Genomic DNA, 24,172 nt, shown 5'->3' on the forward strand with positions numbered 1-24,172 from the left:
GCCCATGAAGACGAAGCGAAGGGATTGGAAGTATACAAATTCGAGATCGTAAATAGCAGCCACCGAGTCATTAAAAGCGGTGCTATACGTGGACTTAGATGTGCCCGTGTAGTTTGAGCCGGTAGATGCAGGTGTGGTTCGAGCCCCAATTCGACTTCACCCGGAAAACCACCTTGTCCACCCGAACGGTCGGAATGTCGATGATGGTGCTGAGGCCGAATGTCTGTATATGATTGTCATCGTGAATGTCGTATTGCATCTTCCCGACGCGATAGAAATTGGGCCCGAGAAGAGGATCATCTGAGTAGTCACGCTCCTGGTCGAATGTGTTGGACAGATGCAAAGAGCTCATGAGAATCTCATGTAGTGAACTCTCTTCGACGATCTCGTGGTTCTTTCGAATCGGTGATGACTCGACAGGCTGTTGTGGTGGATTCTTCGTAGACCAAGGAACAATGGGTGAGTACCAGCGAGAGGACTGTTCGGCTGGAGCTTCTGGAGTTGAACGGGGAGGAACAATTAGGAATTGAGCCCATACTTCAATATCCTTTGGTGCGACACCCGGGTCAAGCGTGGAACCTGCCGGGATGTGTTCGACCACGACCTCTTCCGGGACGATTTTACGACCCAGCAGCACTGAAATTTGTGTTTCTCCATCGCGAGGAGGACTGCACCAGCAGTCCCCGAACTCCTCCCATGGAAGAAGCGCAGTAACTGGAGGCGCGGGACCTGGATCTTCAGGCTCCTTCAATCCTAGATAACTGAGAACCCAGTTCAAAATCTTCTTCGGAAGCGGAATTGTGCGAGCAGCAGTGGGCCCCGTTTTGAACGGGTCGATGATTGCGCCCGTGGAGGGTGCCAGGAAATTGATCTTGTGGGTCAATCTTTGAGGCTGTCCGGTGGGGTTCACAACGTGAGGACGTTGGTGCTGAGCGTGTTCTGAGCGAACAGAAACCATTTCACGCGACAAGGACGACATCTGCATGTTCATCTTAGACACCTGTGTCTGCAGGCCGTGGAAGAGCGCAGATTCGGTCATGTTCGGGGAGAATTCGAAGGGGGTTCTGCCGAGAGGGAGAGACGAGTATAACCTCCCCGCGAGGCCAGTCTGGAAGGTGAAGGCAAGAAGCAGGGATATCAGCAGGATAAGAGTGACTCGGATCCAGTTAGCCCGGTTTGGTGGTTCAGAAGTTTCGCCATCGGGGCTACCTGGTCTTATCAACGGCAGCCATCGATTGAATAGGGTTTCTTTGAGGGATGATGGCTCGGGGTTGTTCAAGGGAGGCTCAGACCCGAAAGTTTGAGGGATTATGGTCCGCACAGGCGCAGTCCATGATTCCGAGACTGGGTCAGAGCCAGGTTCCACTATTTGTTCAGGCTCTTCTGCTTGCTCCGAAAATGGCTCTTCCTCTTCTTCAATTGTTTCGTGAACAATATTAGCCAGACCAGAAGGGCGCCGAGGGGGTGCAGTGATGTTGCGTCCATGAGGCTCCCCGCGGTACTTGCTTGGTCTTGTGCGTTGTAGGTTGTCCTCGTGGATATTTCGTTCCAGGTTCCAGGATATTTCAGATGCATTGTCTACCGAGCTTTCACGGTCTGGTGTATCTCGAGAAGCATCATGATGAGGGGATCCTAGTCGTTGAAGTGGTGACGGGTAGAGTGGAGAGTTGGACATCACCGACAAACGCCGCTGCAGAGGGGGCTCAGCGTCAGGACTTGAGTCCGTAGAAACTGGTTGTGGGACAGGGGGTGAAGGTGTTGCGTCGGATGGTTGAGTACTATCCCGAAGCCCTTGCCGAAGCTGGTCGTCAGGAGTCGGTTCCCTTTTTGGTCGTTTCACAGCAGGCTGTCGTCCAGCACGCGTCCGTGGCTGCTTTGGTTGCCGTGGTTGAGGTTGGGGCTCTTCTTCAACTCTCTCGGGCGGGATGGGATCACGTTTCTCAGCTATCGCCTTGCCACGATCGATGTTTTTTGCCATCACCGTCATGTCGATGTTTGGTGAAACAGGCATGCGTGCGGGCATCGCCGCGACTCCCTGGGCACCATAATTCCATGATGCGCGAATTGGAACGGCGGGGAGAACAGGCCCAGGGTTGAGACTGAGTAATGTTGGAAGACCATCATCTTCGTCTTCAGTCTCATACCATCTGGATTTACCTTGACGTGGGCGCGCCGCAGCGCGTTTAGGGGCCATCTAGATGAATCAGTAACCAATCCTTAGGCGGGAGCTTAGATTATTGCTGTAATTGAACAAGTCAAATAATAGAGAATGACAATCAGAGCAAGAAGAATTCATAACATCTCAAGCGTTGCATGTCCAAGGCAAGAATAGCGTGGAAAGCAAGATGCTTTGTAACGAGAATAGAGAGCAGGAAGCCACACAAGTATGAGGATAAAACAAGAGGCTTTGTCGATCTCAATTCTGAGTCAAAAAGGACGAAACCACTTACTCTTCAATGTCCCGTTACAGGATGCTGCGCACTGAGACGAGCCAGTCTGACGCACCTGGGCGCGTCTCGCCGAGGCGGATCCCCGGCGCCGGGGGAGCAATGAGTTTTGAAGTCCTACAGGACATTAGTTCCATCTCCATTCAGACCTATACAGGCCCGGACAAGGGTTGTGGGGAGGTGGTATACGGACCCAGGCACAACAGAGGCCCTCCAAAGGTGCCCGCAGGGGATCGCGCAAGCGCTGAAGATCAGGCGCAACAGCCAAGTCTCACTCGTAATGCAAAGGGAGTCCGAGAATCCAAATTGAACAGCCAGGGCGTGGACGTTGAAGGCGCGACCGCAACCCCAGATTCTGCGCAAGTCGAGACGCGCAGACGCGCGACGGAACGTGACTGCGGCCAAAGGGGGTGTGGATCCTCCGAAACGGGCGAAACACAACGATCACCAACAAACCATCCGATGAGGATGGTGCATCACGCCGGGATGGATGTATCGCAAGGTCGGAGTGGTTGAAGGAGGAAAATGGGAAGACAACGGTCAGGTGGTGTTCAAGAATCCGTGAAGAATCCCAGCGCCTCGACTTGGTCCCGACCAACGAGAGGGTCTCATTGCGCTCTTTGTCCACCAACTACTCTTCGACGTTGCTTTGTTAGCTGCGATTCCAATTGATCTTAGCTCGGACTGCTCCCTGGTGCTATTTTTATTGCTCATGGTGTCACTATGGAGCGAGGGGTATCTTTACATTCCTACTTGACTCTGCCCACAGAATGGACTTCCAACGAATGGGATGGATTGGATTGGTGTGCCAACGCTGCGTGATGTTTACATACAGAAAAAGCAGTCAAAACCATGGTCCTGCCACTCTAGAATACGCCTGATCACTCCATCCAGATCTCGAGGGGGGTGGAATACTATACAACGGGCGCAGAAGGCAGAGGAGGGAGGCTGGGAAAGAACCCAAGCGAAGATACCGGAGCGATGGAGGATAAAGGGGAGCAGAAGTCAGGGAATATAGCGGGGATTCGAGTTTCTAACATGTCCAGGCGGCCATGGTGCCGTCTTTGCGTCCCTCGACGAGGTAGCCGTCCTTGAGGCGCACACGCTCAACAGTCGATGGGAATGGGCCCTCGTCGTCGATTCCAACGCCAGGGCCGCAGTCCCAGTGGTGGCCGTCAGCCTTGTCATAGACTTTGACCACGTTTTCGCCAGCAGCTGCTACAATGCGCTTGGAGTCGAACATCATGCTGGTGATGGGGTGGTCGTAGGCATAGGCATCGTAGATAGAGCCCGTACGCAAGTCCCAGATCTGTGAAATGTTAGAGAGCGGTCTCACCAGGGAAGCAGCAAAACTTACTCGAATGCTACGATCAAGACTACCCGTCACCAAATGCACATCATCGAACTGCAAACATGTGACAGGGCCCGTATGGCCCACAAGGCTTCGGTGCACTTGACCACTGCGAAGATCCCAGAGACGGACCATACCATCTGCTGTGCCACACGCCAGAGCGGCATCAAAGCATTGGATAGCCCCGACGAAATCGGCAGATGCGTCGGGAAGACGGCCGGAGGGCCGCCAGGTCCCATCTCCTGTCATTGATGTAGATGCTTGGGCGGCAGCCCACAGGACATCCAGGGTTTGGACACATCGTCCTTTGACTAGATCCCACTGTCGTAATGTCTTGTCTGCGGAGCCCGAAATAAGCGTGTCGCCCTTGAAGTGCAAAGCAGTGACTTCGTCAACGTGTGCTTCCAGCGAGAAAACATGGCAGTCCTCCAAATTGGAGGAAGGCGGGACTGGCGAAGAATGCTCCAACATATCCTCCTGGTCATCGCGCTCGTGCCTGTTGAGGCGGCCGCTGTCCCGAGTCGCTGGCCGAGCCCGACTTAGGTCCCAGAGCCGGACAGACGCATCCATTGATCCCGTCGCGACAATGTTGTCTTCGACTTGCAAGCATCGAACGGAGGCGTGGTGTCCCTCCAACAACCCGGAGCATCGGCCCACATTCATATCCCATACTCGAACCGTATCGTCCAGCGCGGCACTAATCATGGTACCAAATGGAAAGTCGAAATCAATAGCGGTAATCATGTCGGTGTGGGCTTCTATTTCTTTAATCAAAGATCCCGGTGCAAAATGCTCGTGGAGAATGGGCATAGAGCGCTTGCCTAAAGGTCATCGTTAGTCCCGATCCACTCCCAGAGTTAAGATGAAAACGTACGTATAGATCGATGCCGCAAGCTCTTTGGTGAATGGGCTGGCAGTTTATCATAGATAGACTCCGACATGAATGAAGCATCCATGGCAGGGTCTCCAGAAGACACGAGCGAGTCGTCCTGGGCCTCCAAGGACTTGGGCGTTTCAGCAGAAGTAGATGTGTCTGGCGTCTCTTCCGGTAGATCTTCCAGCTTGTTATCAAGCTCCGTGACTACCCCGACTTCATCAGTTGCGTTCGTTTCCAATCGCCACCATGTCCAGAGTCACCTACGTTCATGTTCCAATGCTGCTTCGTCCATTTCCAAGCCAGCCAACCGGTCCAGGACAATCTGGCGCATTTTGTGCAGATTGGCGATCTTGTTATCGATTTCGTGAATCTCGGCACTGCACATGTTCTTTCGAATGCCCATCGTGTCCAGTCGACGACCGAGGGCTTTCCGCTCTTCCTTCAACCCGGCCGGGCCAGTTGTCAAGGCACCGGCCCTTTCGCCGTCTTTTAAGAGCTTCGAGCTCTTGGAGCTGCGCCTTCGGTGTGACCGTTTGTGTGCATGTTCATCTTCAGGGAGGGTAGCCTGGAACCCTTGAAAGAGGGAATAGGAGCTGGTATCTTCGGGGAGGTTGGCAAGCAGGTCGTCCGGGAGTGAAGAAATAGCACGCGACTGGATTTCGGCGGTCGACAGTTTGGAGCGGACCAGGTCGGTCGGGGTGGTCTGGGTCAAGGAGAAGACCTTCCGCTGCGCCGTCGGCCGGCGTAGCTCGCGGTGGATATCGGTCATGGCATTGTGATAATGAGTGCCGTGGGCCTGGTCGCCGGGACCGATGAGGTGCCCTGCCGTAGAGGTGACCTTGCGGCCAAAGGCCTCGATATGACGGGTCTGCAAACAGAGACATGTCGGTCAGCCCGCATGGGGTTGGGGAGGGGCATGCTTTCCCAGGCGAGAAAAAGCTTACCGTCAAGCCGGTGCCGAGCAAGCCATCTCCCTCGACAATATCGGAGAGGCCGGATGGCGACTCGTCACGGCGATGATTCTCCATGAGACCAGGACTCGTCTTGGTGCTCAGGCAAGACCCATGCGCGGGTGGAAGGGAGAGTCGGAGGTTGCAGGAGAGGCAATCGTCATGTGTCCACGCGATGGTTTGCCGGGTACGGGCGTCTGGTACGCTTACCGCTCGGAAACCGCAATCAAGACGAAGTTCAGCCGCCCAGAGCGTCCCGTCGATCTCAGACACTAGTGAGAGCGCTGCAAGGCGTGTGGAGGTCTGGAAGTACCTGGGGTGTACGGGCGCCGGTGGCCGTTTCCTCGCGCTGCGCTGGGTACTGCCCGAGTACCGAGTCCCCGGTTCCAGATGTACGGCGTATCCCATTACAGCTACAGCAGATCGGGCTGCATCAACTCTACGAGCGGTTTGTCTGTGGAACTAGCTCCTGCAGGCGAGCATTTAAAGAGACCCGTTGAACTCAATTGACAGCGGACATCACATTTTTACCTGATTGCTGTGTCTGTGCAACAGAAAAGTCCCGTATAAAAAGGCTCTCTCTGCTTGCCGCTTCGAGAAGGTCATCCGGATTTCGTTCGGCTAACACTTCGACTTCTACCTCTCCTCCAACTCACCCAGTATCGCGCCCATGGACTCAGCGATTGATCTGTCCGATGCCTCCAAGGCTCTGGACCTCGCCAATATCAGATTCCAGCTAATGTGAGCCTCTCCCATGTCTGTTCTGCAACATTTTCATCCTGGCGTCCCCCCGCGCCAAGCCAAGCGCAATTACCGCACTCGCAATGCGCTGGCTGCTCTGATCGAGCTCGACATGCACAAGTGAGAACCTCTTTTTGACCTTGCAGACGTTCAGTCGACTCGAGGATACAATTACCTTCCACCTGATCGAACGAGTTCAATTCCCGCTCAACAAGACCATTTATGTCCCCGGCGGCGTGAAGATCCCGAACAGCGATCTGAGCCTGGCAGATTACATGCTGCGCGAACAAGAACGACTGCAATCGCGAGTGCGCCGCTACCAGTCACCGGACGAGTACCCATTTTTTCCGGACGTGCTCGAGGAGCCGATCCTGCAGCCCCTGCAGTACCCCCACATCCTGCACGACAATGATGTGAACGTCAACGATGTGATCAAGGACCGCTACATCAACGAGGTGCTGCCGGCGGTATGTCCGCAGTTTGGACGCGAAGACCGCGGCGAGACACAGGAAAATTACGGGTCGGCGGCTACCTGCGATGTCGCCTGCTTGCAGGCGCTGTCGCGCCGAATCCACTTTGGCAAGTTTGTTGCTGAGTCAAAGTTCCAGAAGGATCCCGAGACCTTCGTGCGCTTGATTCGCGCTAGCGACCGTGCCGGTATCGATGCGGCAATCACCAATTCTCTGGTTGAGCAGAAGGTGCTCGAGCGTCTGGGTCTCAAGGCGAAGACTTACGGTACCGATCCTGCTTTCCCCGAGGAAAATGGTCAGAAGATCAACGTCGATGCGGTGGTGGCGATGTACAAGGTATAAGAGACCAATCCTCCCCGCTCAACACTCGAAAATGATCATCGCTGACCCAACTCAACCCAATAGGAATGCGTTATCCCATTGACCAAAGTGGTCGAAGTAGAATATCTCATGCAGCGCTTGAAGGGGACTCAATGGGAGTAAAAAAGGAGCTTCGCCATGAATTTATGAACTTTTGGACTCTTTCAGAATCTCTGTTTTGGTTCGCGTCGCTGACGACTGGGAGAAAGGGCCCGAAGCAAGAAACATAAAGAAAAAACTGGAAAGACACCAGTGCATATATATACTCTCGTAACTGGGACATAAAATCGAATGACAAATCAATTGCCCTCACATCTGTGGCGCCAGGTACTCCTGGACAGCCTTCACTGTAGCCTCAAACTTACCCGCCTCGACTAGGGTCAAGCTGCCGCCGGTACGGATGCCCAGTTCCTGGAATGCGCGTTTGGAGTCCGAGTGGCCATCGTCCTGTTGGTGGGTGTACTCAAAGCCGCCCGAGCACAGCGCATGACGCTGCAGCACTTCGTCCTCCGGGTGGAAGAAGAACCGCGGGGCGGTATCATCGCCCTTCTTCGACTTCTTCTGTGGCCGCGATTCTTCCTGATCCAGTTTCGACTCAATCTCCTCGTAGGTCTTCGACACAATGAGGTAGTGTGAGAAGTTGTAGGGCTCCTTATCTTCCAGCGCCCAGGCGATCTCCTCCATCAGCATGTTGTACATGGGCGGGACAATTTCGGAGGGCATGTTAATGAGCCGCTCGGTCAGGATTAGGCCGACTGAAGGCACTGGGTTCTGAGAAAGGAGTTGGTTGAGGGTAGAGAGGTCCGAATTGGCGGCAGATTTGCTCTTGAGGTAATTAATCAGGTCCTGGATGACGGGTTTGTCCTAGATTTGGAACAGTCAGGTTTGCGTTGAATAGAGCCAGAACTATTGCGACCATACCTTGTGCTCCTGCAGGTTCACAACAGACAAGAATGCGTACGGATCGGACTCGTTCCCGTCCACCTTGACCGTCGAGCCCAGCGTGGGCTGCGACAGGATCAGATCCGCCAGGGCGGACATGTCGAAGATCTGAGCGTCGTTGTCGAACAACTGGCGGAGGAGGTTCTTGAGCCCGTGGAAATCGACTGCGGGCTGCGGGTCAAACCATTCGAAGTCGACATTGACCATGTCAATGTCCTGAAGTAGATTTAGCAGCTGGTCTGCCGGGTGTGGAGCGAGAGGTAGGACTCACCTCGTCAGAGTCCCCATCGTCTGCTGATTGCGTAGTGCCACCCATGGGCACATCGCCGAGGTCCTGCTTTCGCTTTCCCATGGTGGTCTGCACTGTGGTGTTCTTGAAGGGGAAGGCGAAGATTTGGAGTCGTTCGGCCCCGCCGCCTTCGAACTTTTTTCCTTATCGTTATCGGCTCCCTTGATCAAGTATGGCGGTGCTCTGCTGCTGGCGCCGACTTTTTGTAGTGAAACGTTGAGGAAAGATTTATTCTTCGAGTGAAACAAGCTGAGTGGTTGCAGCATTTGGCAGCTCGTTGTTAGGTATGAAATTTCAAATCGCTCGAACGGTCAAGTAGCGACTGTTGTCTGATCGGGGGAGCTCTATATATATAGTCAAGAATCGGCTCAATTCTTACATTCTATATTGTTGAACGCTCGACAATAATGAACCGAAAAGAGCATGGTCTATTCTTTCTCGATACCGCCCATTATGGATCTAGACATCATATTCCACCTGCTCTACAGTCGGAACCTTGTTCAACTTGACATCAAAGAACTGCGCCACAAGCTGCACACAGTCCCAAATGACCTGCACCTCTTCCTTGGGCAGGCCGAGACGTCTGGTACCCCGAATATGCCAGTGCGTCTCATTGGGCAGGTTCTGGCTCATGATACCCGGCAGAACGACCAGTTGAGTATCAACGTCATCCAGCACCTGCCGATCCGACAGGAATAAGCCGTAGGTAATCTCCTCCGACAGCCACGAGAAGTCCTTGTGCGCACTGAACAGATTCAACGTGCCAGACGTGTTCCGCGAGTATAGCTTCTGCATCCATGCCGCGCCACGGTCATGATTGGCCTGGTCGCACTGCCAGTTCTCCCGGGTAAAGGTGTAATCCTTGTCCTCGTCGCGCTCGACTTTGCTGATGGACAGGATCGCCTCAATGGGCTTGCAGACTCCGACGATGGGGACCGACTTGATGAGCGCCTCGCGCAAGCGGCGGACGAGCGCTTGCCGGGCCAGCGACGTGGCGTGGGCGGGCTGGTGGGTGAGGTACAGGTAGAGCTGGTCTGCGCGCTCGGGGTCCGGGCTGGCGGCCAGCGTGGATGTGGCCAGAATATACCATTTGTCGCTGCCCAGACTGGTCGACTTGAAGCGATTCTCGAGCTCGGCGAAGAGCTGCTGGAAGCGGGGTTGGACCTCTGCGACGGGGGTTGGAGCTGAAGCTGAAGAGCTCATGGCGGGCGCGCGAGGGCGGAGCGGAATGGAGAATCGACTGGTCGGATCGGGAGAGTGGCTTTCCACTCGCAGTCGGCAGCTGAAGCTTGAACTGAGAAACAGGCGGGGTCTCCAGCCCAATACCCTCGCGCTCGCCATCATGCTGGAAGGTGCATAATCACCGCCGATGGCCGGAGTGGGTCGATGCAGGCGGGAGATGCAGATGGTGGACAATTTCACAACAACTACAGATATTGTAGCACAGCCCATTAGAGGGAGAAAAAACAGCGTTTTCTCACACATACAGATATACTAGGAGCAAGACACTGCTCTCTGATTGTCTAACACAGTAACCAAAAGGATGAGCTACATCGTGATCTTCATACCCCAAGATGACTGCTGTTGTCGTGCAGCTCAGCTTCGAACAAAATAAGCACGGATCCAACTTCGCCGGATCATTTCATTGGCAAAAAGCAACCGGTCCATTGACCAACGAGAACATGACCGACACAGACAGAAGACAGCAGAAGAGCATGGGTGGAGTATAACGAGTGGAGCGGGCGAGCAGCAGCGCAACCCGCAGTACATCGACGATGTCACCGCAAGCCAAGCTGCCTTGGTTGTACCCTCGTCCTGCTGCAAGTCCCTCCAGAAGGGCCCAGCAGTGCACACGATCAAACACCCATCTTGTGTCATTCCAGCCAGTTCTGGGCCTCGCCCCACTGTTATGATCTCAGTGACTCCAGCATGACATCACTACCCAAGAAACCGTCAGGTATAAGATCGAGCACGGCGAGGTTCAAACGGGCAGGTAAATCAGATCAGATCACTCATCTGCATTTATTCGTTCTACTCGTCTCATTCTTTCTCCTCCCTCTACAACATGTCTGCCTACCACGGAGCCGGCCAATCCAGCGTTGGCCACCCTGCCTTCTACGAAGCTGGTGACCAGCGCAACGAGCCTCAGTCGGTCATCAGGGAGCACGAGCGCTACAAGGAGGGCCAGACCCATAGCCACAAGAACCTTGACTCCAAGGATCAGCGGTCCATCGCCAACAAGCTTGCCTCGCAAGAAGGCAAGCCCAACCCTTCCCACCATCACAACTACGTTGCCGATCCCGAGGCCGAGCTTAGCAAGCAGGACCCGACCAAGCCTGTAAGTTGAAACCACTTGACTGCAATCGAAGAACCCGCGTCTAATTCAATCTGTCTCCAGGCCAAGGTCCACGGAAACCAGCCCTCCAAGGGTGCTCAGATCGATGCCGACCTGCAGGCCGAGGATGAACAGCGCCTGCGCGAGAAGGGCGTCAAGAAATAAACTGGCCACGACGTTATGAAGTTCCATAAAATACCCCAATTGTCAATGTCTCATTGGATTTTTCTTACAAGGGGGTTGGGGATGCACTCATGTACGATATGACGAACAAAAGCCTCGTGCTCCAGCGGGTATTTCGAATGAAAGCATTACAATCATGGACTCTCAAAGTAGAAATCATCAAAACTGTAGGTGTATTGGATCGTCACTCGTCTATATTACCTTGTATGTGCAACCGACTCGAATTGTCGAGACTGAATATGTAATGTTCACTGCATGATAACGCCCAAGAACCAAATTCCAGTGCAGTTTCTGCAAGAGCTCCGGAGTGATAATTAGGCAGGGCTGATGGCCACAAAGGAGCTGGGCAACATATTCCCATACCACCATCTTGACAACCTGACGAGTAACAATCGTGCTGATGCCAGAAGTGATAGTTTGAGGTCCATAGCCCAAGGGATAACCAGGCGTTTGATTCATCAGCGCGAGCTGATTGTCACTTGGCTGTCCAAAGTAAAGAAGCATAGTTGACGACGAAATCAACTACTCTGGGTGAATTTGGGATCATCGTCGTGGGGCTCGGCAAAGACATTCTTCCAATAGTCGTTGACCTTTTGGCATAGACCTGCCTTGTGCTGCCATGATTTGAAGGCACTCTCAAGATGGCAGGTCACCCACTTGATCTCTTCCCAATAAGCTCTCTCCACGTCGTACCCGAATCGGGCAATGGTTTCTGGAGGCGCTGTCCATGCCCGTCCGTCGGAGCCATCGTCCTTGAGAGTAGGTGTCGTCTCCCAACCCAGACCAAAGACATTATCACCAGGATTGAATTTGGGGAAGTTCGCATGGATGAAGAAGATATGCGGGGCGGGAGCCACAGACGGGTCCTTGGTCCGCCACTTATCCTGTGTGGTGAGAGCCCGGTCTTCTCGCGGGTCCGACTGGGCCATCGCAGAGCCTGACAGTTTCTCTCCTTGCCGATGACCGATGGCTTGCACCCTTTCGCTCACAGAATAAAACGGTGCCCCAACTGCCATGGCAGCGTGGAGGAATGTTTCCTTGTCACCTTCCCCCGGACCTCCTTGAGTCAATAGTCGGAAGTAGTGAGACGGGCCGTAGTAGTTGTAGTACGCGGTGAGCATCAAAGGAAGAAGATGCGTGCGCTTCGACACCAGGAAGATGCCAGTTTCCGATGATTGGCGGGCAGACATGTTCGGCGCCGGTTGGCGTGAGATCCGGTAATATAGAGGGGACACCGAGGAGGCCCAAAAGTCAGGCCAGGTGACCAAGCCAGACGATGTGAATGGTTCCGAGTCTAGTAAGTCCTCAGGCCTTCCCACTGGAAAGCAATCAGCGTCCATCCAAACGATGTCCTCAAAGGACGAGAAAAGGACCGCAAATATTTTGAGCTGATAGTGCTCGATGACATCCTTTCCTACCACGTCACCCAGCACCAAACACCGCGCATCGAGGGACGGCAGCACCTCTTCGCAGACTCGTTTCTCATACTCTCCCTCATCCTTCATGTATACTTCCACCGGCAAGGTGGATCCCATCCTGCGGAGCATGCGCAGTGATGAGACGAAGACGGGCAGATACGTCGCGCCAGCCGTCGATACCAACCCTCGCTTGCCCGGGGTGTGGGCGGGTTTGAGATCCTTTGCTGATTTCTTCAGTTCCTGTATGAAATTCGCGTGTGCGTCCTCCATCGCTTCCTCATCATCCTCATTCATTCCCGTCACGTCGGGCCGCGGGAGGTCTTTGGTGGGATCGAAATGGACGGAGCCGGCATCGCCGAGCTTATCGGGCGACGGGCAATTGGGGTTGTGGCGCTTGATTATGGGATGAAGAACTTTCCAGAAATCCTTCTGACGTTCGATGAGTGGAACTTCGAAAGCCGTGCTCGGCACGGTAGGGACAGTCGTTGATGCCGTGGTCGGGGTCCAGTAGAGGTAGACGGTACAGACGAGGATGATCGCTGCCATGGCGAGGAGGAGGGACCTCGCCCGGCCGGGTCTGAACATACCCATTGCGAAGGAGACGAGGGAGGTTGAACGGTCGTAGGGCCGGTTGTTCCCTTTGCGCGCCGCGGTGCAGGTGTAGGGGGTTCAAGCCAGTCGACGGCACACGGGCGCGCCGATCGACGATTCCCAGACAATATCAGAGGCTCAGGGTGATCGTATATGATTGTCCATGTCACTCAAGGGGAGGACATGACTTGTGGGCAGATTGTGTACGAGAGAATCTCGGAGGAATTGGAGAAACGGTCGGGGAGGCAAGCCGGGCCTGGGCTGCCGGGATGCTTGGCGAGGTGGTCATTTTTGGGTGGTCTGACGCGCATCGCACCAGATTGATCTGCAGACGAGACCAAATGTTTGGCGCTCCTCGAGTTGACACATTCTACGGATATATATATATTTATTTATACATATACTTCAACTTGGATCAGTCAGAACTGACTCGACTGAAACAGCCTACAACCTAAGATTGGCCGGTGGTTTCCAGCCTTCATTTCACCCCGGAAAGTCTCCAGGGCCCAGACCGAAAAGATCCTATCGACCCATCGCAATCTATTATTATTGCGGCGCAAGTCTCTGGATTGATGGTTGCGACTTGCATATTATTCGCCCTGGTGGATACCGAGTTTTACAAGCACAAGTAGGGACGCCTTGCTAGGTGCCCCCCTATAGAGCGGAGATCGCCTTCCACCGAAAAGATCGAATATCCACTCTCTTCTCTCGACATATCTCCATCAATATACAATAATCACGCTGCCATTTTCCTACCACCACCCTGACTAGGATTATCTATTCATCTGGAGTAATTTGTGAGACGCTGGCTACGAATCGAAAGGGTTTCACCTCCGGACCAACCGCTCGTTTCGCATGGCTCTGCTGTGCTGTTGTCTACATATTCATGTGCCGCGTGGAGGACCAATGCAGGTCATTCATGTCCAACCTTCGAAATGTACCACGTGCCTTTGATATCAAATGAGACTTGGCCTGCCTTCAACATAGCTCCTGCAGAGGAGATCGTAACTGGCCACTGATATAGGACATGGCAAGCCACATCATTCCATTCTCGGCCCACGGGTCTGCCCCTGACACGGGAAACAGATCCCGTAGCCCCTATTTGCAAAACCTACCAAAGGGACCGAGTAAGAATCTGACTCTAGGGCTCAGGGCAAGGGCAGCCATGGAACACTATGTGATCAGTGCGCGCACAACGCAAATCCACATATGAAACCAAGGACTCAAGAATGAGAGAAACATCACGGACATAATAAGATGAAGCCAGCCCCGTGGAGCGTTCGCCGCATAGCATGTCTGATAGCAGATGGCTTGTTTTGATCCGGCCTCGGATCGAGCAAGGGGTAAATGATTCATCAAATCTATACGGCCCAAGCGCATTTTATTGGACTGGCGCAGGCAGATGTTTTTTCTTTTCTCTATCAATGCCACCCCGCCTGGTGGAGATAGGAAATTAAATATTTCCCTGTCTCACGCTAATCATACGTGAAATCCAGATAACAACGCCTCCCAGCAGGCATTTGCTATGTCCACGCGCCCCCCCTGAAGTATCCCTACATCCAGCAGCACGGACAGCCTCGGGAGATACCAGTTATTCCCGGAGGATGGACTATCGGTGATATGTAGACTGCCTCTTGGAATACAGTAAGCTGACTTCACCCCCAGGTGTGTCACCACACAAAGGATTCTAGCAGCCTCATGCAGTACTAGACGACGCGCAGCATGGGGCAAGATATGCTTACGTGCCAAGCGAAGGCTGGAGATATGCACTTGAGGGCCCGTTGACGCAGGCTGACCCACTCCGCCCCTGTTCGCCGTGTCCACTACGGAGCAGCCGGGGTTCATGCTGGCCCTAAACTCTGTTCCAGAAGCGAAGAGATCGCTCAACGCCTGTGTGTCACTCCAGCTGAGGCTCTCTCAGCCGTGACACACGGGGGCCGGGCTAAAGATAACGAGTCTCACCGTTGCCCAACTTATCCAGCCGATGATGTAGATCGGTTTGCTCGGGCGTCGAAGGTGCAGAGATAACCTAGAAAAAACAATATCAATATGAAATTCTGAATCCGAAAGAAAAGAAACAGGAATAATGAACGCCATGTGCGACGCTGCAGGATCGGCGCTGCCTGCCGGTGGCGCAGAATCTCCGTTTGGAAAGGGGGCATTCATTCCTCGAAGGGCGTTGACTCATCTAGAAAACAACCCTTGAATCAACTGGAATCCCTGGTCCATTCGGCAAGGACGCGCTGCACATTTTGTTTATTCCATCCCTGCGGTTGGTGCGTGAGCGTAAAGCAGCCTGGGTGCTTGGTGGTACTAGGAGTTGGCGGACTTGTTGGTCTTGTTTCTTTCTTTACGATCGTAATGGTGATGGTTTTAGAAGAAGTTTGAAGTAGAGCACCGTGCAGCAGAATATTGGACGTCAGTCAGACTCGAGAACTACTCAACTAACTCATAGTTATCACTAACTAGCCTAGATGTGGGTTGCCCCTCGAGCCCGCTTAGGGCTTCTTCAATGCGGTCGCACTTGATATCATTCGATATTCTCCACGCAAGAACAATATGACCTGATAATCCTGATTCATGTAGAGAGCCGAAGCTTGAAACAGCTGGCATTTTGGGTAATCCATTAGTTGTTGAGACGCTAGACTCGCTTAATTCACGGACACTGCCTCTGTAGACTCCGTGATTATGAGCTGGCACTTTACACAGCCTGCCCCAACGCCCATTTTACATATTCGTAGCTATTTTTGCTCCCAGGCAGAATATCTGTGCGCACAATCAAAACCCTCGGCATTTGAATACTCGCGACCGGTGGATATGCAAGTTGCGGTCTGCGACGCTCGTCTCATCCAACCCCATTTCCGCCCAAAATGGTGGTTGCTGCCCAGCGACCTGGCGGCGGTAAAGCCCATGCGTGGTCCGTGATGTTGCCCAACGAGATAGGTTGAGTCCGTGGATGTAAAAAAAAAAAAAGACCCTGCTGGGGGCGATTCTTGAACTATACTCCATCGTCGCTCCGTTCTTGCCATAGCAACGTGGTGTGGGTTCTCGGGGATTTGGGATATGGGTCGCGTGGAGTGAGAACCACTGGACGAGACGGGATGGGCCGTAGAGGAATCGAGCCAACCATGGAACGAGTCAGTGTGTCGGGACTCGATTGTGGACGTTTGGTTTGGCCCAACTCCCGCGCATACGGACAAGTATACTTACAACATCTAGGCTTGGACAAGTCCATATCCCACTGGGTGGCTTTACCCGATGAGGTAGCGTCTGGAGGAGGGGCTGCAGCTAACGATGCGTTCATGCAGAATGAAATGTACAAAAGGGTCTTTCTGGAAGCCTGGCACATGGCCACATCCATCCAACAGAGGCCCGACACGCTACCATGGAGATGGTCGATATCGCAATGCTCTAAATGGCCGCCTACAGTATTCGGAGTATGAGATTCGGAGGGGAGGTGGCGACATCGCCTCTCTCATGGCGACCCAAGAAAGAGTCATCACGGCAGTGCAAGAGTCATAATTCGTGGCTGCCTTTCTCACAAAACCAACCATGTAGCAAGGCAAAATGCAGTTGTCCGGTGCCCGAATCAAAGGGCAAGAAAGACCTGTCACCGAGCGCGGTTGCATATAGCGTCGAAGCCGACGTCTCCATCTGGACTAGTCTGAGGGGTAGCCAGCTGTGCCCAGGATAGTTAGTGGAGGGGGTGAGAAATCATGATGACACTAAAGGGTGATGATGGTGAACAAACGGACATGGCTTTTCTCCTGTACACTCGGACTCCGTATGAGTCAAAGGTAATGGTGTCGGCGCCGGGGGCCCTATATAAGCCAGGGAAAGACTGGAGGACGGCCTTGCAGGGGAGAGATTCAGCAGTGAATAATATGATGATAATAGTAATTACGATTATTATTATTATTATTATTATTATTATATGATATTCATTCTACTAGTCCTTGGAAATCCGCTTACACGTAACAAAAGGCCCGCTAACGCCACAGCCCGCGCCAACTCGCACGCGCCGGGATCCTTTCCCTTCCATCCTTGGAAAATTTCCCATCTCCACTTTCCTTCCCTCAAACAAAAACGCCCCAGGGAAACCTCCTCTCGCACAACTCTGGACTCTCTTGATCGAGTCCTGGATCTTCGCAAGATTCAGTCCCACTGCGCCTGCAACCCCCCTCTTGCCGGGTTCGATTCGAACGACGTTCAAATGCACTCTCAGCACATCCAGTGTCAACCCTCCTCTCTCCGATCGGAAACCGTACCGCGGTGACGGTCCTACTCGACCTATCTCTTGACCTCCGCTTTTCTCAGTCGGCGTCATTTTGCTATTGTGTGCACGATATCCTGTATAATATATTCGGGTTGTTGTTTTCTGCGTTGATTTTTTTTTTTTTGCTGTTGCTGTCGTTATTGATTGTTCCTGCGATTTCCGCTTTGTGGCTCTGTCGACTGTGGTCTCGCCCTCTCTCGCTCCGACCCATTCCAGTTGATCGGCCTCTGTCCATGCTCGGTCGATAATGTATCATTACTCCAGTCCACCACCCGGGTGGTCTACCTTCGACTACACACAGTCGCCACCAACCTCGCCTCATTACGCCTACTACGCCTCGCAGTACGCCAACCCCTACACCTCGCCCCGGGGCACCTCGCGACGGCATACTCGCAAGGCCAGCTACACGGCCACCAAGGAACCGGGGTGGTACTCGGCCTACCCGCAAAACTATTACGAGACGACGCCAGACCATGGCATTCCGCCGCGCAAGCACGATCATGTAAGTGCTTCTTTTGCGGGCAAGCCCAAGCACCGTCGCAACCATACGACCAGTCATCCTGCGGGGGATGGCCTCGGCACCGGACCCACGCAATCGCAGACACGGCCCATCTTTGTAGATGTGGTTGACAATGCATTCGATGTTCCGCGCTTCGCCTTCCGCGAGCCCCGACCACCGCCAGGCCGTCCCCCGGCTTCGACTCCCAAGCGAGATGGCCCTGGCCAGCATCGCCGGACCACGTCGGCGTCTTATCGCAAATCAAACGCAGCCGCTGATGCTCACTTTTACTTCAACCAGGCCCCTAACTACGAGGACATCGAATCAGCCCGCCGCTCTCGCACCCGTCGCCAGTCCACATCCACACGTACTCCGTCCAAGCCCAAGCCCGCCGCCGCCTCGAAGCCGCCACCCACTGCGACCGAGGCTGACGCTGAGCGAGCCGGAATCCCGCCCGGGTACTCCATTAAGAACTGGGACCCGACCGAGGCTCCCATCATCCTCCTGGGCAGCGTCTTTGATGCCAACTCTCTCGGCAAATGGATTTATGACTGGACAGTTTTTCACCATGGCGCGTCCACGCCCATGGCGGATGTGGCGGGGGACTTGTGGCTCTTGCTGATCAAGCTCGCCGGAAAAGTCAAGCGGGCGGACGAGTGCCTCCCCCGCATTCAGCATGTCGAAGCGCAGGAAGTGGTCGAGGACTTTCTAGAAAGTGGCGACCGCCTCTGGTCTCGCTTCAAGAAGCTCCTCAAAGCATGTGAGATGTTCATGTGGAAGGCGGCCAAGAGGGAAAGTGGCAAAGGAGCCCCCGTCTCAATGGGCCGCAACGCCGGCTGCGAATTTGTCGAATCGATCTTCGGTCGCGACCGAGAGCTTGAGAACACCGAGAAGTTGATGAACAGCATCCGGCTGTGGAATATGCGCTTCGACGCCAACTGCGAAGATATTCTACGCCGACCGTCTGCACCTTGAACGACTCTGGACGGTGCACCAGCCCTGGGAATGCGTTCCCCGCCTGAGAGGAGCGACTTCGACAGAGATCACTTGTTTTGTTTTCGATTTTCTATTTCATTTTTCCTTTCATCGTCTTCTTAAACCGGGCGCATTTGACAGTGTTGAATTGCATTTGCAGCGCGTTGGGTTTGGCTCCGGCTGGCTTTACTCGTTACATTTCCGCTCTGTTCGCTTTCTTTTCTCGATCCCATCGACAACTTTCGTCCGCTGCTGGGAGGGTCTAAAAGAATCATGGTTTCGGCGCCTCATTTCTTGTTTTCGTTTCCTTGGGGCGGAGTCCTTTTCCATTTCTTGATTTCTGGCGTCCTCTACTCTTGCGTTCTGGTCGTTGCATGATGCCCTTCCGTTCTCGTTTTGTCGTTGATGCTCGTGTCATTCTGCTTCGATGATACCATCTCGCGCTTCTCGTTTCCTTTGTTTTTTTCCTTTGTTCAGCCTGCCTTTCTATACACTGTCTGTGTTCTTTTGGTTTTCATGTTTGGGAGCAGGCCTGTGCCATCAGCCTGCTGTTATGTTGATGTTGGGTCCGAGGGGGAACCGGGTTGTATGTAGATGCACCTTGACCTCAACATTTGATAGATCACCAACGATGTTATACCGTTATCTACACTTGCTTCCGTTCTAATACCCTCTGCTTTAGTCGGCCACCTGTAATCGCCGTCTTGCACTAGTTAATTCCACGTAGGACGATCACATCCCCCAGCATCATTACCCAAGCAGGTAGGGATGTGACCGACAGCGGCGCTTAGCGCAGCGCAGAGCACAGTACCTACAGTCGAGTATCTGCGCCGCCATGCACCGCACGTCCGCAAAAGCAGGTACACTGAGCGCTGTGACAGCAGCGACTGATGTCACCCCCCACCGCGCCCGGGCTCAGCATGCATCCGCTAACAATGACCCGGCGTCGACCAATCTTGTCGGAAAGCCAACCGGAGAATAATGCACCGCCAATCACACCAATTCAGTAGATGCTGTTGACCACTCCAATCAACACTTGAGTATGATGATCGCTGCCGGTAAGGCCCACTTCTGCTAGATATCCAGGCACGGAGGAGATGCTGCGAGAACTATATGTGGAACGTCCGTCTTGTCTCTGTGTTGCAAATCATGTTGACAATCCTTCCTTATACTTCGGGGATGTATCTCGAACCTTGAAACTATGTACATCCAACTTATGTCCTAGGCTGCGAGGAACCCCGTTGAATACGTTTCAACGCTCATAGGAGATGCACGTGCAGGATGGGTATTCTCAGTCGATTCTCACTCTCCATCATTCTAGTCTACAAGTGATCATAAGATGATCGTTTCTTGGAAAGCGATTAATTGGATAACAATATCTATCTTTTTGAACTACTCTTCAGCCATAGACGACTCGTCCCCACAAAGGACTTCTCAGCCTCTTCATATCTCTCCTCCAGCAGCATAGCAACAAGATCCTCGCGTTGCTTCCCCATTGCCTCAGTAGGGAGGCGTGTCCGAGCGTCCTTGAGCAGGATAGAAGCTGCTCTATTTAAGGCCTGCAGAGATCCAGAGCATTTCTGTTGGTCTAGAATATATTAGCGATGAAAAGAGCATCAAGGGAATTTGTAGAAAATACCGAGATCATTCAGATTATCTGGGGTAAGACCATAGAGCGTACGGAAAGATTGCCATTCGGTGCTACTTTTCTTGTAGCGCTCCGTCACTACTATAGCATCTGATCGTATATCACCGTCATAGATAATATCCCTGTTTAGTCTGCGGATTTCTTCCTTTCGGCGTTCTGTGTCTTTCTTCAGTGCATCGCGGACCCATGTAGAAATAGCCCTTTGGCGGACGTCCAAATGGCTCTGGCGATGGGCCTCGAGTTTCCCGAAACGAGACTCGTAATCCTGGCCACGAGATTCGAGTTCTCCCACCCTGGCTTCCATTCTTGCCATCGTTGCACGAAGCCCACGCATTTTGGCAAGAAAGCCAAAGCCGCCTTCGTTGGCAGCTATGCCCTCCTCAGCGTCATATCGTAGAGATGGTGCTTCTTTGACCATCTTTCTGATGCAGGCGTCCAGAGAATTTTCTTTCTCCTCTACGGAGCTGTGGTACGCAATACGGGTGCGACTCTATCGTAAAAGTCTTAGTTAAAGCTTTCATGCGAAGGAGGGAGATGCGAAATGGACTCTACCATTCCTGCAGGTGGGTTTGGGTTGGGATTAGTCATGGGCCTTTGTCAGGATAGGAGGGGACCCAACCAATTGGAATCAAGGAGAAGTCTGAGTTGCTATTCCGCCCAATCTACCAATTTAGGGACTTAGAATTGGTCAACTATAAGTCTCCACACACTCATTCCAACACACCCCCTCAGCTGGCCTTCTATCCCTGTTTCCTCTTTAGGCTAGTCAATCAGATAACTTATATTAGTCATCCTAAGCAGATTTACAACGTTTTAGTGCTTCTAGCGTAGTAGTATCTTAGTAAGTTTATCTATAACTATATAGGCAGTTAGAACCTATCGAATCTTAATCTAACTATCTCTAACCTCCTATCTAAGCTAGTGCTAATAAATATTAATATACCTATGCTTTATCTCGAATCCTATATCCTTAGAGGTTATTAATATAACTAAACACTTATTGTTATAATTAATAGTAGTAGCAGGCGCCCCTGTTTGTGATGACTGGGATAGGGGTTATGACCTTGGAGGGGATAGAAGCGAGAAAAGACGAATCTCCGGCAAGCTTACAGGAGGAAAAGTAAGGAAAGGTTGTGGTGTTGATGGGAGGAGAGGGCAGGCAGCTACCCCAAGGGAAGGAGCGACTACCTGCTGTAAAGCCTCAAGGCACCAAGGTTTCCTTCTGTTGAGCTACTGCTATCATGAGCTTCTAAAGAAAATCCCGAGTTCAACGTTCTACTCCACATGCAACCAGTTCTTGAACCAATACACCGCTGCATTTTTGGCTCTCACCAGCCCTTTCATCTCAGATTCATTGGCCCGATTGCCCCTCACAGCGAACGAATGCTCCAAGCCAGGGAAGTACTGATAATCATACTCCAGTCCCATCGAAGGAATGATCCGATGACTGAATTCCTTCAGCTCTGGCGTGAATACAGGATCGATCTCCGGGGCCAGAATTTGCACGGGAACATGAACGTCTCGGATCTCCTCCTCCGTCAGCCATGATGGATGCGCGGTCGAAATGCAATCCACCAGACCCTGATTCTCTTTGGCACCCAGCCGAAAGACTGCCCAGCCGCCGTAGCAGAATCCAATGGCCGCGACGCGCTTGTATTTACCCCGGAGGGATTTGGCAAAGGCGAAGATTTCCGGCTCGCGGATCGCTTTGCTGTTGCGGGCTGTGAAGGCAGGGAGATCTAGCGCACCCCACTCGGAAGGATCTTTGCGCAGAATATCGAATGGCAGGACTTCGCCGCCGAAACTAGATGTCGCTCGTTAGTGGATTGTGGAGGGGGAGGGGGCATCCCAGCGGCTTCACTTGCAAGTCGGGGACGTAGACAGTGGCGTTGGCCTCTTCTGCGTACGAATCTGCCAAAAGCCTGATATTGGGAAAGGTCCAGCCGAACAGGTCGTGAATGACTAGAATGGCGACGTCGCTGTTGGCACCTGTCACATAGGTTGCGTTGTTGGAGAAGGTCGTTTCCTTGCCCGTGGGCTGGCCATCCCACTTGAAGCCTTTAGTGCAGCAGTCGCTCATTTTATGGGTTTCGTTGAGAATGAAGTTGCTGATATCCTTTATACTCCTGAAGTACGGGGACTTGCTTTATAAAATAGCATGATGCTTGGGGGGATATCTCCTGAAGCTGGAGGTAAGCACACCTCCGTCCCCTGATTGGTATAATGTGACTGATTCGACACGCAATCATCATCAGCTTTATTAATTCCTTGCGCCCCGCTCTGACTCACACGGCTGAGATTGCTTAACTGTCTGTCGGGGCCATGAGAGCGGAGGTACATAGGTAAACCCCGGGGGCCTGGAGGAATGGGTGATTAGAAATCAATTTTGTGATAAGAGAAGTACACAATATCACACATGGATTTCACAATGTCATCTATATGATGTGACATTGCAAAGTAAATAAATTCAAAGCTAGAATCTGGCATTGCCTTGATACTCTGGCGAGCGCACAGCACCATCCCGTGGAATAATACCATTCTAGGAGATACGATGGAGCCATTGGCAGAATGACTGCTTTGCCACCGAATGCCTACCTGCACAGCGACTAGTGCGACATGGGTGGGGATACGATCGAGTAAAGAGTAAAGTGACAATGTGGCGAGCATCACCTCATGATGCTTGTTGGTGGTCAGCATCCACGGATGACCACAACCCAATAACTGCGCGAGCGTCCTTTCTTTTCGTTTGCATTGACTGGATAGCCAACTCCAGCCTTTCGAGAACGAATCAGAATCAGTGGCACAGATGAGCCCACCCCGTTGGCTAGTGCGGAGAAGCGACCACGGTGGTGGTAAATGTCGTCGTCATACGCATATCATCGCGTCGCCCGCCGCCACCTTCTCTCCCTAGTCCATCTCTCATAAATAGAAGGACGGTGCACTTGGCCTCCGGCATGATCTCATTTCCTTGGATCTTTGAAATTCAACATATGAGTTGAGACATATCCACACAAGTACTTAGTATGTCCTACGTCCTGCATTGATGGTCCCTTCTACCTGTCCGCCCCAATTTACACTGGTTTCTCCATGTCGCAAGAGATAGCTTAAGAGCCCGTCACATTCTTTTTGTACTAACCGTTGGATTTATATCTAGCTCCCAGTCAGCATTATGCCTTCCACAAAGACCGATACGGCAGTGCGGTTCCCCCAGAGTGAGGACCAGCAGCCGCGTATTCGCAACGTCACTCAAGACCAGAGAGCGGCTTCCAAGGCCCAGGCCAGCGCCGCAAGCAGCAAAAGTAAACAGGAGAAGGCCGAGGAAAGTGAGCGCCTGTCGCCGAACCAGCTACTCTCTGAACACATGAACTCGGCCGGGGACCCGGTACCTGACGCCCCAACCAGCGCCAAGGGAAAGGGCTCCAAGCCATTCGACGACGATGTCGACGTTTTTGAGGCGATGAATGCCGACTTTGAGTAAACCTTAGGATAAGGTCGTGCGATGTGCACAAATGGATGGGTTTCTGTAGTTAGTGCCCAGATTGTACAATCGATGCATGTAACATGAAGCTTTTCAGCACACTAGTCGTGAAGAAGTATAGTTCGCAGAGTGTTGAAAGTGTCAACATGAACACAGCCATTGCCGTGGCAACGCCCTCCTGCTACACCGTCTCGACCATCTTTGCGACCCAACCACTGCATCTTTGGGTTTTTAGTCAAATTGAAAGACATCGCCTTTCTCTTGTATCTCCTTTTTTTTTTTTTTTTTTTTTTTCTATATCGAAGCGGATCCATTCGTTCAATCGCATTGCATTCCGCAGAA

At 52.8% G+C, this 24,172-nt stretch overlaps 12 protein-coding genes across 12 annotated transcripts; 5 read left to right on the top strand and 7 right to left on the bottom strand.

Moving 5' to 3' along the window:
* Positions 1-94: 94 nt before the first annotated feature.
* N7459_003215 (uncharacterized protein) lies at positions 95-2,194 on the bottom strand (the record flags this gene model as incomplete). The annotated part of the gene is made up of 1 exon (XM_056942399.1): positions 95-2,194. One exon carries the CDS (start codon positions 2,192-2,194, stop codon positions 95-97), a length of 2,100 nt encoding a protein of 699 aa, XP_056802282.1.
* Positions 2,195-2,471: 277 nt separating this feature from the next.
* On the top strand, positions 2,472-2,963 carry N7459_003216 (uncharacterized protein; the record flags this gene model as incomplete). Its single annotated transcript, XM_056942400.1, has 1 exon — positions 2,472-2,963. One exon carries the CDS (start codon positions 2,472-2,474, stop codon positions 2,961-2,963), a length of 492 nt encoding a protein of 163 aa, XP_056802283.1.
* Positions 2,964-3,480: 517 nt separating this feature from the next.
* Positions 3,481-6,033, bottom strand: mdv1 (uncharacterized protein; the record flags this gene model as incomplete). Its single annotated transcript, XM_056942401.1, has 5 exons — positions 3,481-3,756; positions 3,805-4,619; positions 4,673-4,879; positions 4,940-5,543; positions 5,620-6,033. 5 exons carry the CDS (start codon positions 6,031-6,033, stop codon positions 3,481-3,483), a joined length of 2,316 nt encoding a protein of 771 aa, XP_056802284.1.
* A 346-nt stretch (positions 6,034-6,379) lies between these two features.
* Positions 6,380-7,319, top strand: N7459_003218 (chorismate mutase ARO7; the record flags this gene model as incomplete). The annotated part of the gene is made up of 3 exons (XM_056942402.1): positions 6,380-6,486; positions 6,521-7,172; positions 7,242-7,319. The coding sequence occupies 3 exons, from the start codon at positions 6,380-6,382 to the stop codon at positions 7,317-7,319; spliced, it is 837 nt and encodes a 278-aa protein (XP_056802285.1).
* Positions 7,320-7,505: 186 nt separating this feature from the next.
* Positions 7,506-8,490, bottom strand: N7459_003219 (protein-transporting protein BCP1; the record flags this gene model as incomplete). Its single annotated transcript, XM_056942403.1, has 3 exons — positions 7,506-8,060; positions 8,118-8,354; positions 8,410-8,490. The coding sequence occupies 3 exons, from the start codon at positions 8,488-8,490 to the stop codon at positions 7,506-7,508; spliced, it is 873 nt and encodes a 290-aa protein (XP_056802286.1).
* A 396-nt stretch (positions 8,491-8,886) lies between these two features.
* On the bottom strand, positions 8,887-9,630 carry N7459_003220 (uncharacterized protein; the record flags this gene model as incomplete). Its single annotated transcript, XM_056942404.1, has 1 exon — positions 8,887-9,630. The coding sequence occupies one exon, from the start codon at positions 9,628-9,630 to the stop codon at positions 8,887-8,889; it is 744 nt and encodes a 247-aa protein (XP_056802287.1).
* An 862-nt stretch (positions 9,631-10,492) lies between these two features.
* Positions 10,493-10,927, top strand: N7459_003221 (uncharacterized protein; the record flags this gene model as incomplete). The annotated part of the gene is made up of 2 exons (XM_056942405.1): positions 10,493-10,765; positions 10,826-10,927. The coding sequence occupies 2 exons, from the start codon at positions 10,493-10,495 to the stop codon at positions 10,925-10,927; spliced, it is 375 nt and encodes a 124-aa protein (XP_056802288.1).
* A 536-nt stretch (positions 10,928-11,463) lies between these two features.
* N7459_003222 (alpha-mannosyltransferase) lies at positions 11,464-12,954 on the bottom strand (the record flags this gene model as incomplete). Its single annotated transcript, XM_056942406.1, has 1 exon — positions 11,464-12,954. One exon carries the CDS (start codon positions 12,952-12,954, stop codon positions 11,464-11,466), a length of 1,491 nt encoding a protein of 496 aa, XP_056802289.1.
* Positions 12,955-17,477: 4,523 nt separating this feature from the next.
* Positions 17,478-18,704, top strand: N7459_003223 (uncharacterized protein; the record flags this gene model as incomplete). Its single annotated transcript, XM_056942407.1, has 1 exon — positions 17,478-18,704. The coding sequence occupies one exon, from the start codon at positions 17,478-17,480 to the stop codon at positions 18,702-18,704; it is 1,227 nt and encodes a 408-aa protein (XP_056802290.1).
* A 1,379-nt stretch (positions 18,705-20,083) lies between these two features.
* Positions 20,084-20,770, bottom strand: N7459_003224 (uncharacterized protein; the record flags this gene model as incomplete). The annotated part of the gene is made up of 2 exons (XM_056942408.1): positions 20,084-20,292; positions 20,344-20,770. The coding sequence occupies 2 exons, from the start codon at positions 20,768-20,770 to the stop codon at positions 20,084-20,086; spliced, it is 636 nt and encodes a 211-aa protein (XP_056802291.1).
* An 857-nt stretch (positions 20,771-21,627) lies between these two features.
* Positions 21,628-22,432, bottom strand: N7459_003225 (dienelactone hydrolase family protein; the record flags this gene model as incomplete). Its single annotated transcript, XM_056942409.1, has 2 exons — positions 21,628-22,156; positions 22,260-22,432. The coding sequence occupies 2 exons, from the start codon at positions 22,430-22,432 to the stop codon at positions 21,628-21,630; spliced, it is 702 nt and encodes a 233-aa protein (XP_056802292.1).
* Positions 22,433-23,521: 1,089 nt separating this feature from the next.
* Positions 23,522-23,830, top strand: N7459_003226 (uncharacterized protein; the record flags this gene model as incomplete). The annotated part of the gene is made up of 1 exon (XM_056942410.1): positions 23,522-23,830. The coding sequence occupies one exon, from the start codon at positions 23,522-23,524 to the stop codon at positions 23,828-23,830; it is 309 nt and encodes a 102-aa protein (XP_056802293.1).
* Between the last annotated feature and the right edge of the window lie 342 nt (positions 23,831-24,172).

The sequence above is a fragment of the Penicillium hispanicum genome, assembly GCF_028827665.1.
Source record: "Penicillium hispanicum strain IBT 35686 chromosome Unknown utg000003l_segment0_segment0, whole genome shotgun sequence".
Classification (NCBI taxonomy): Eukaryota; Fungi; Ascomycota; class Eurotiomycetes; order Eurotiales; family Aspergillaceae; genus Penicillium; species Penicillium hispanicum.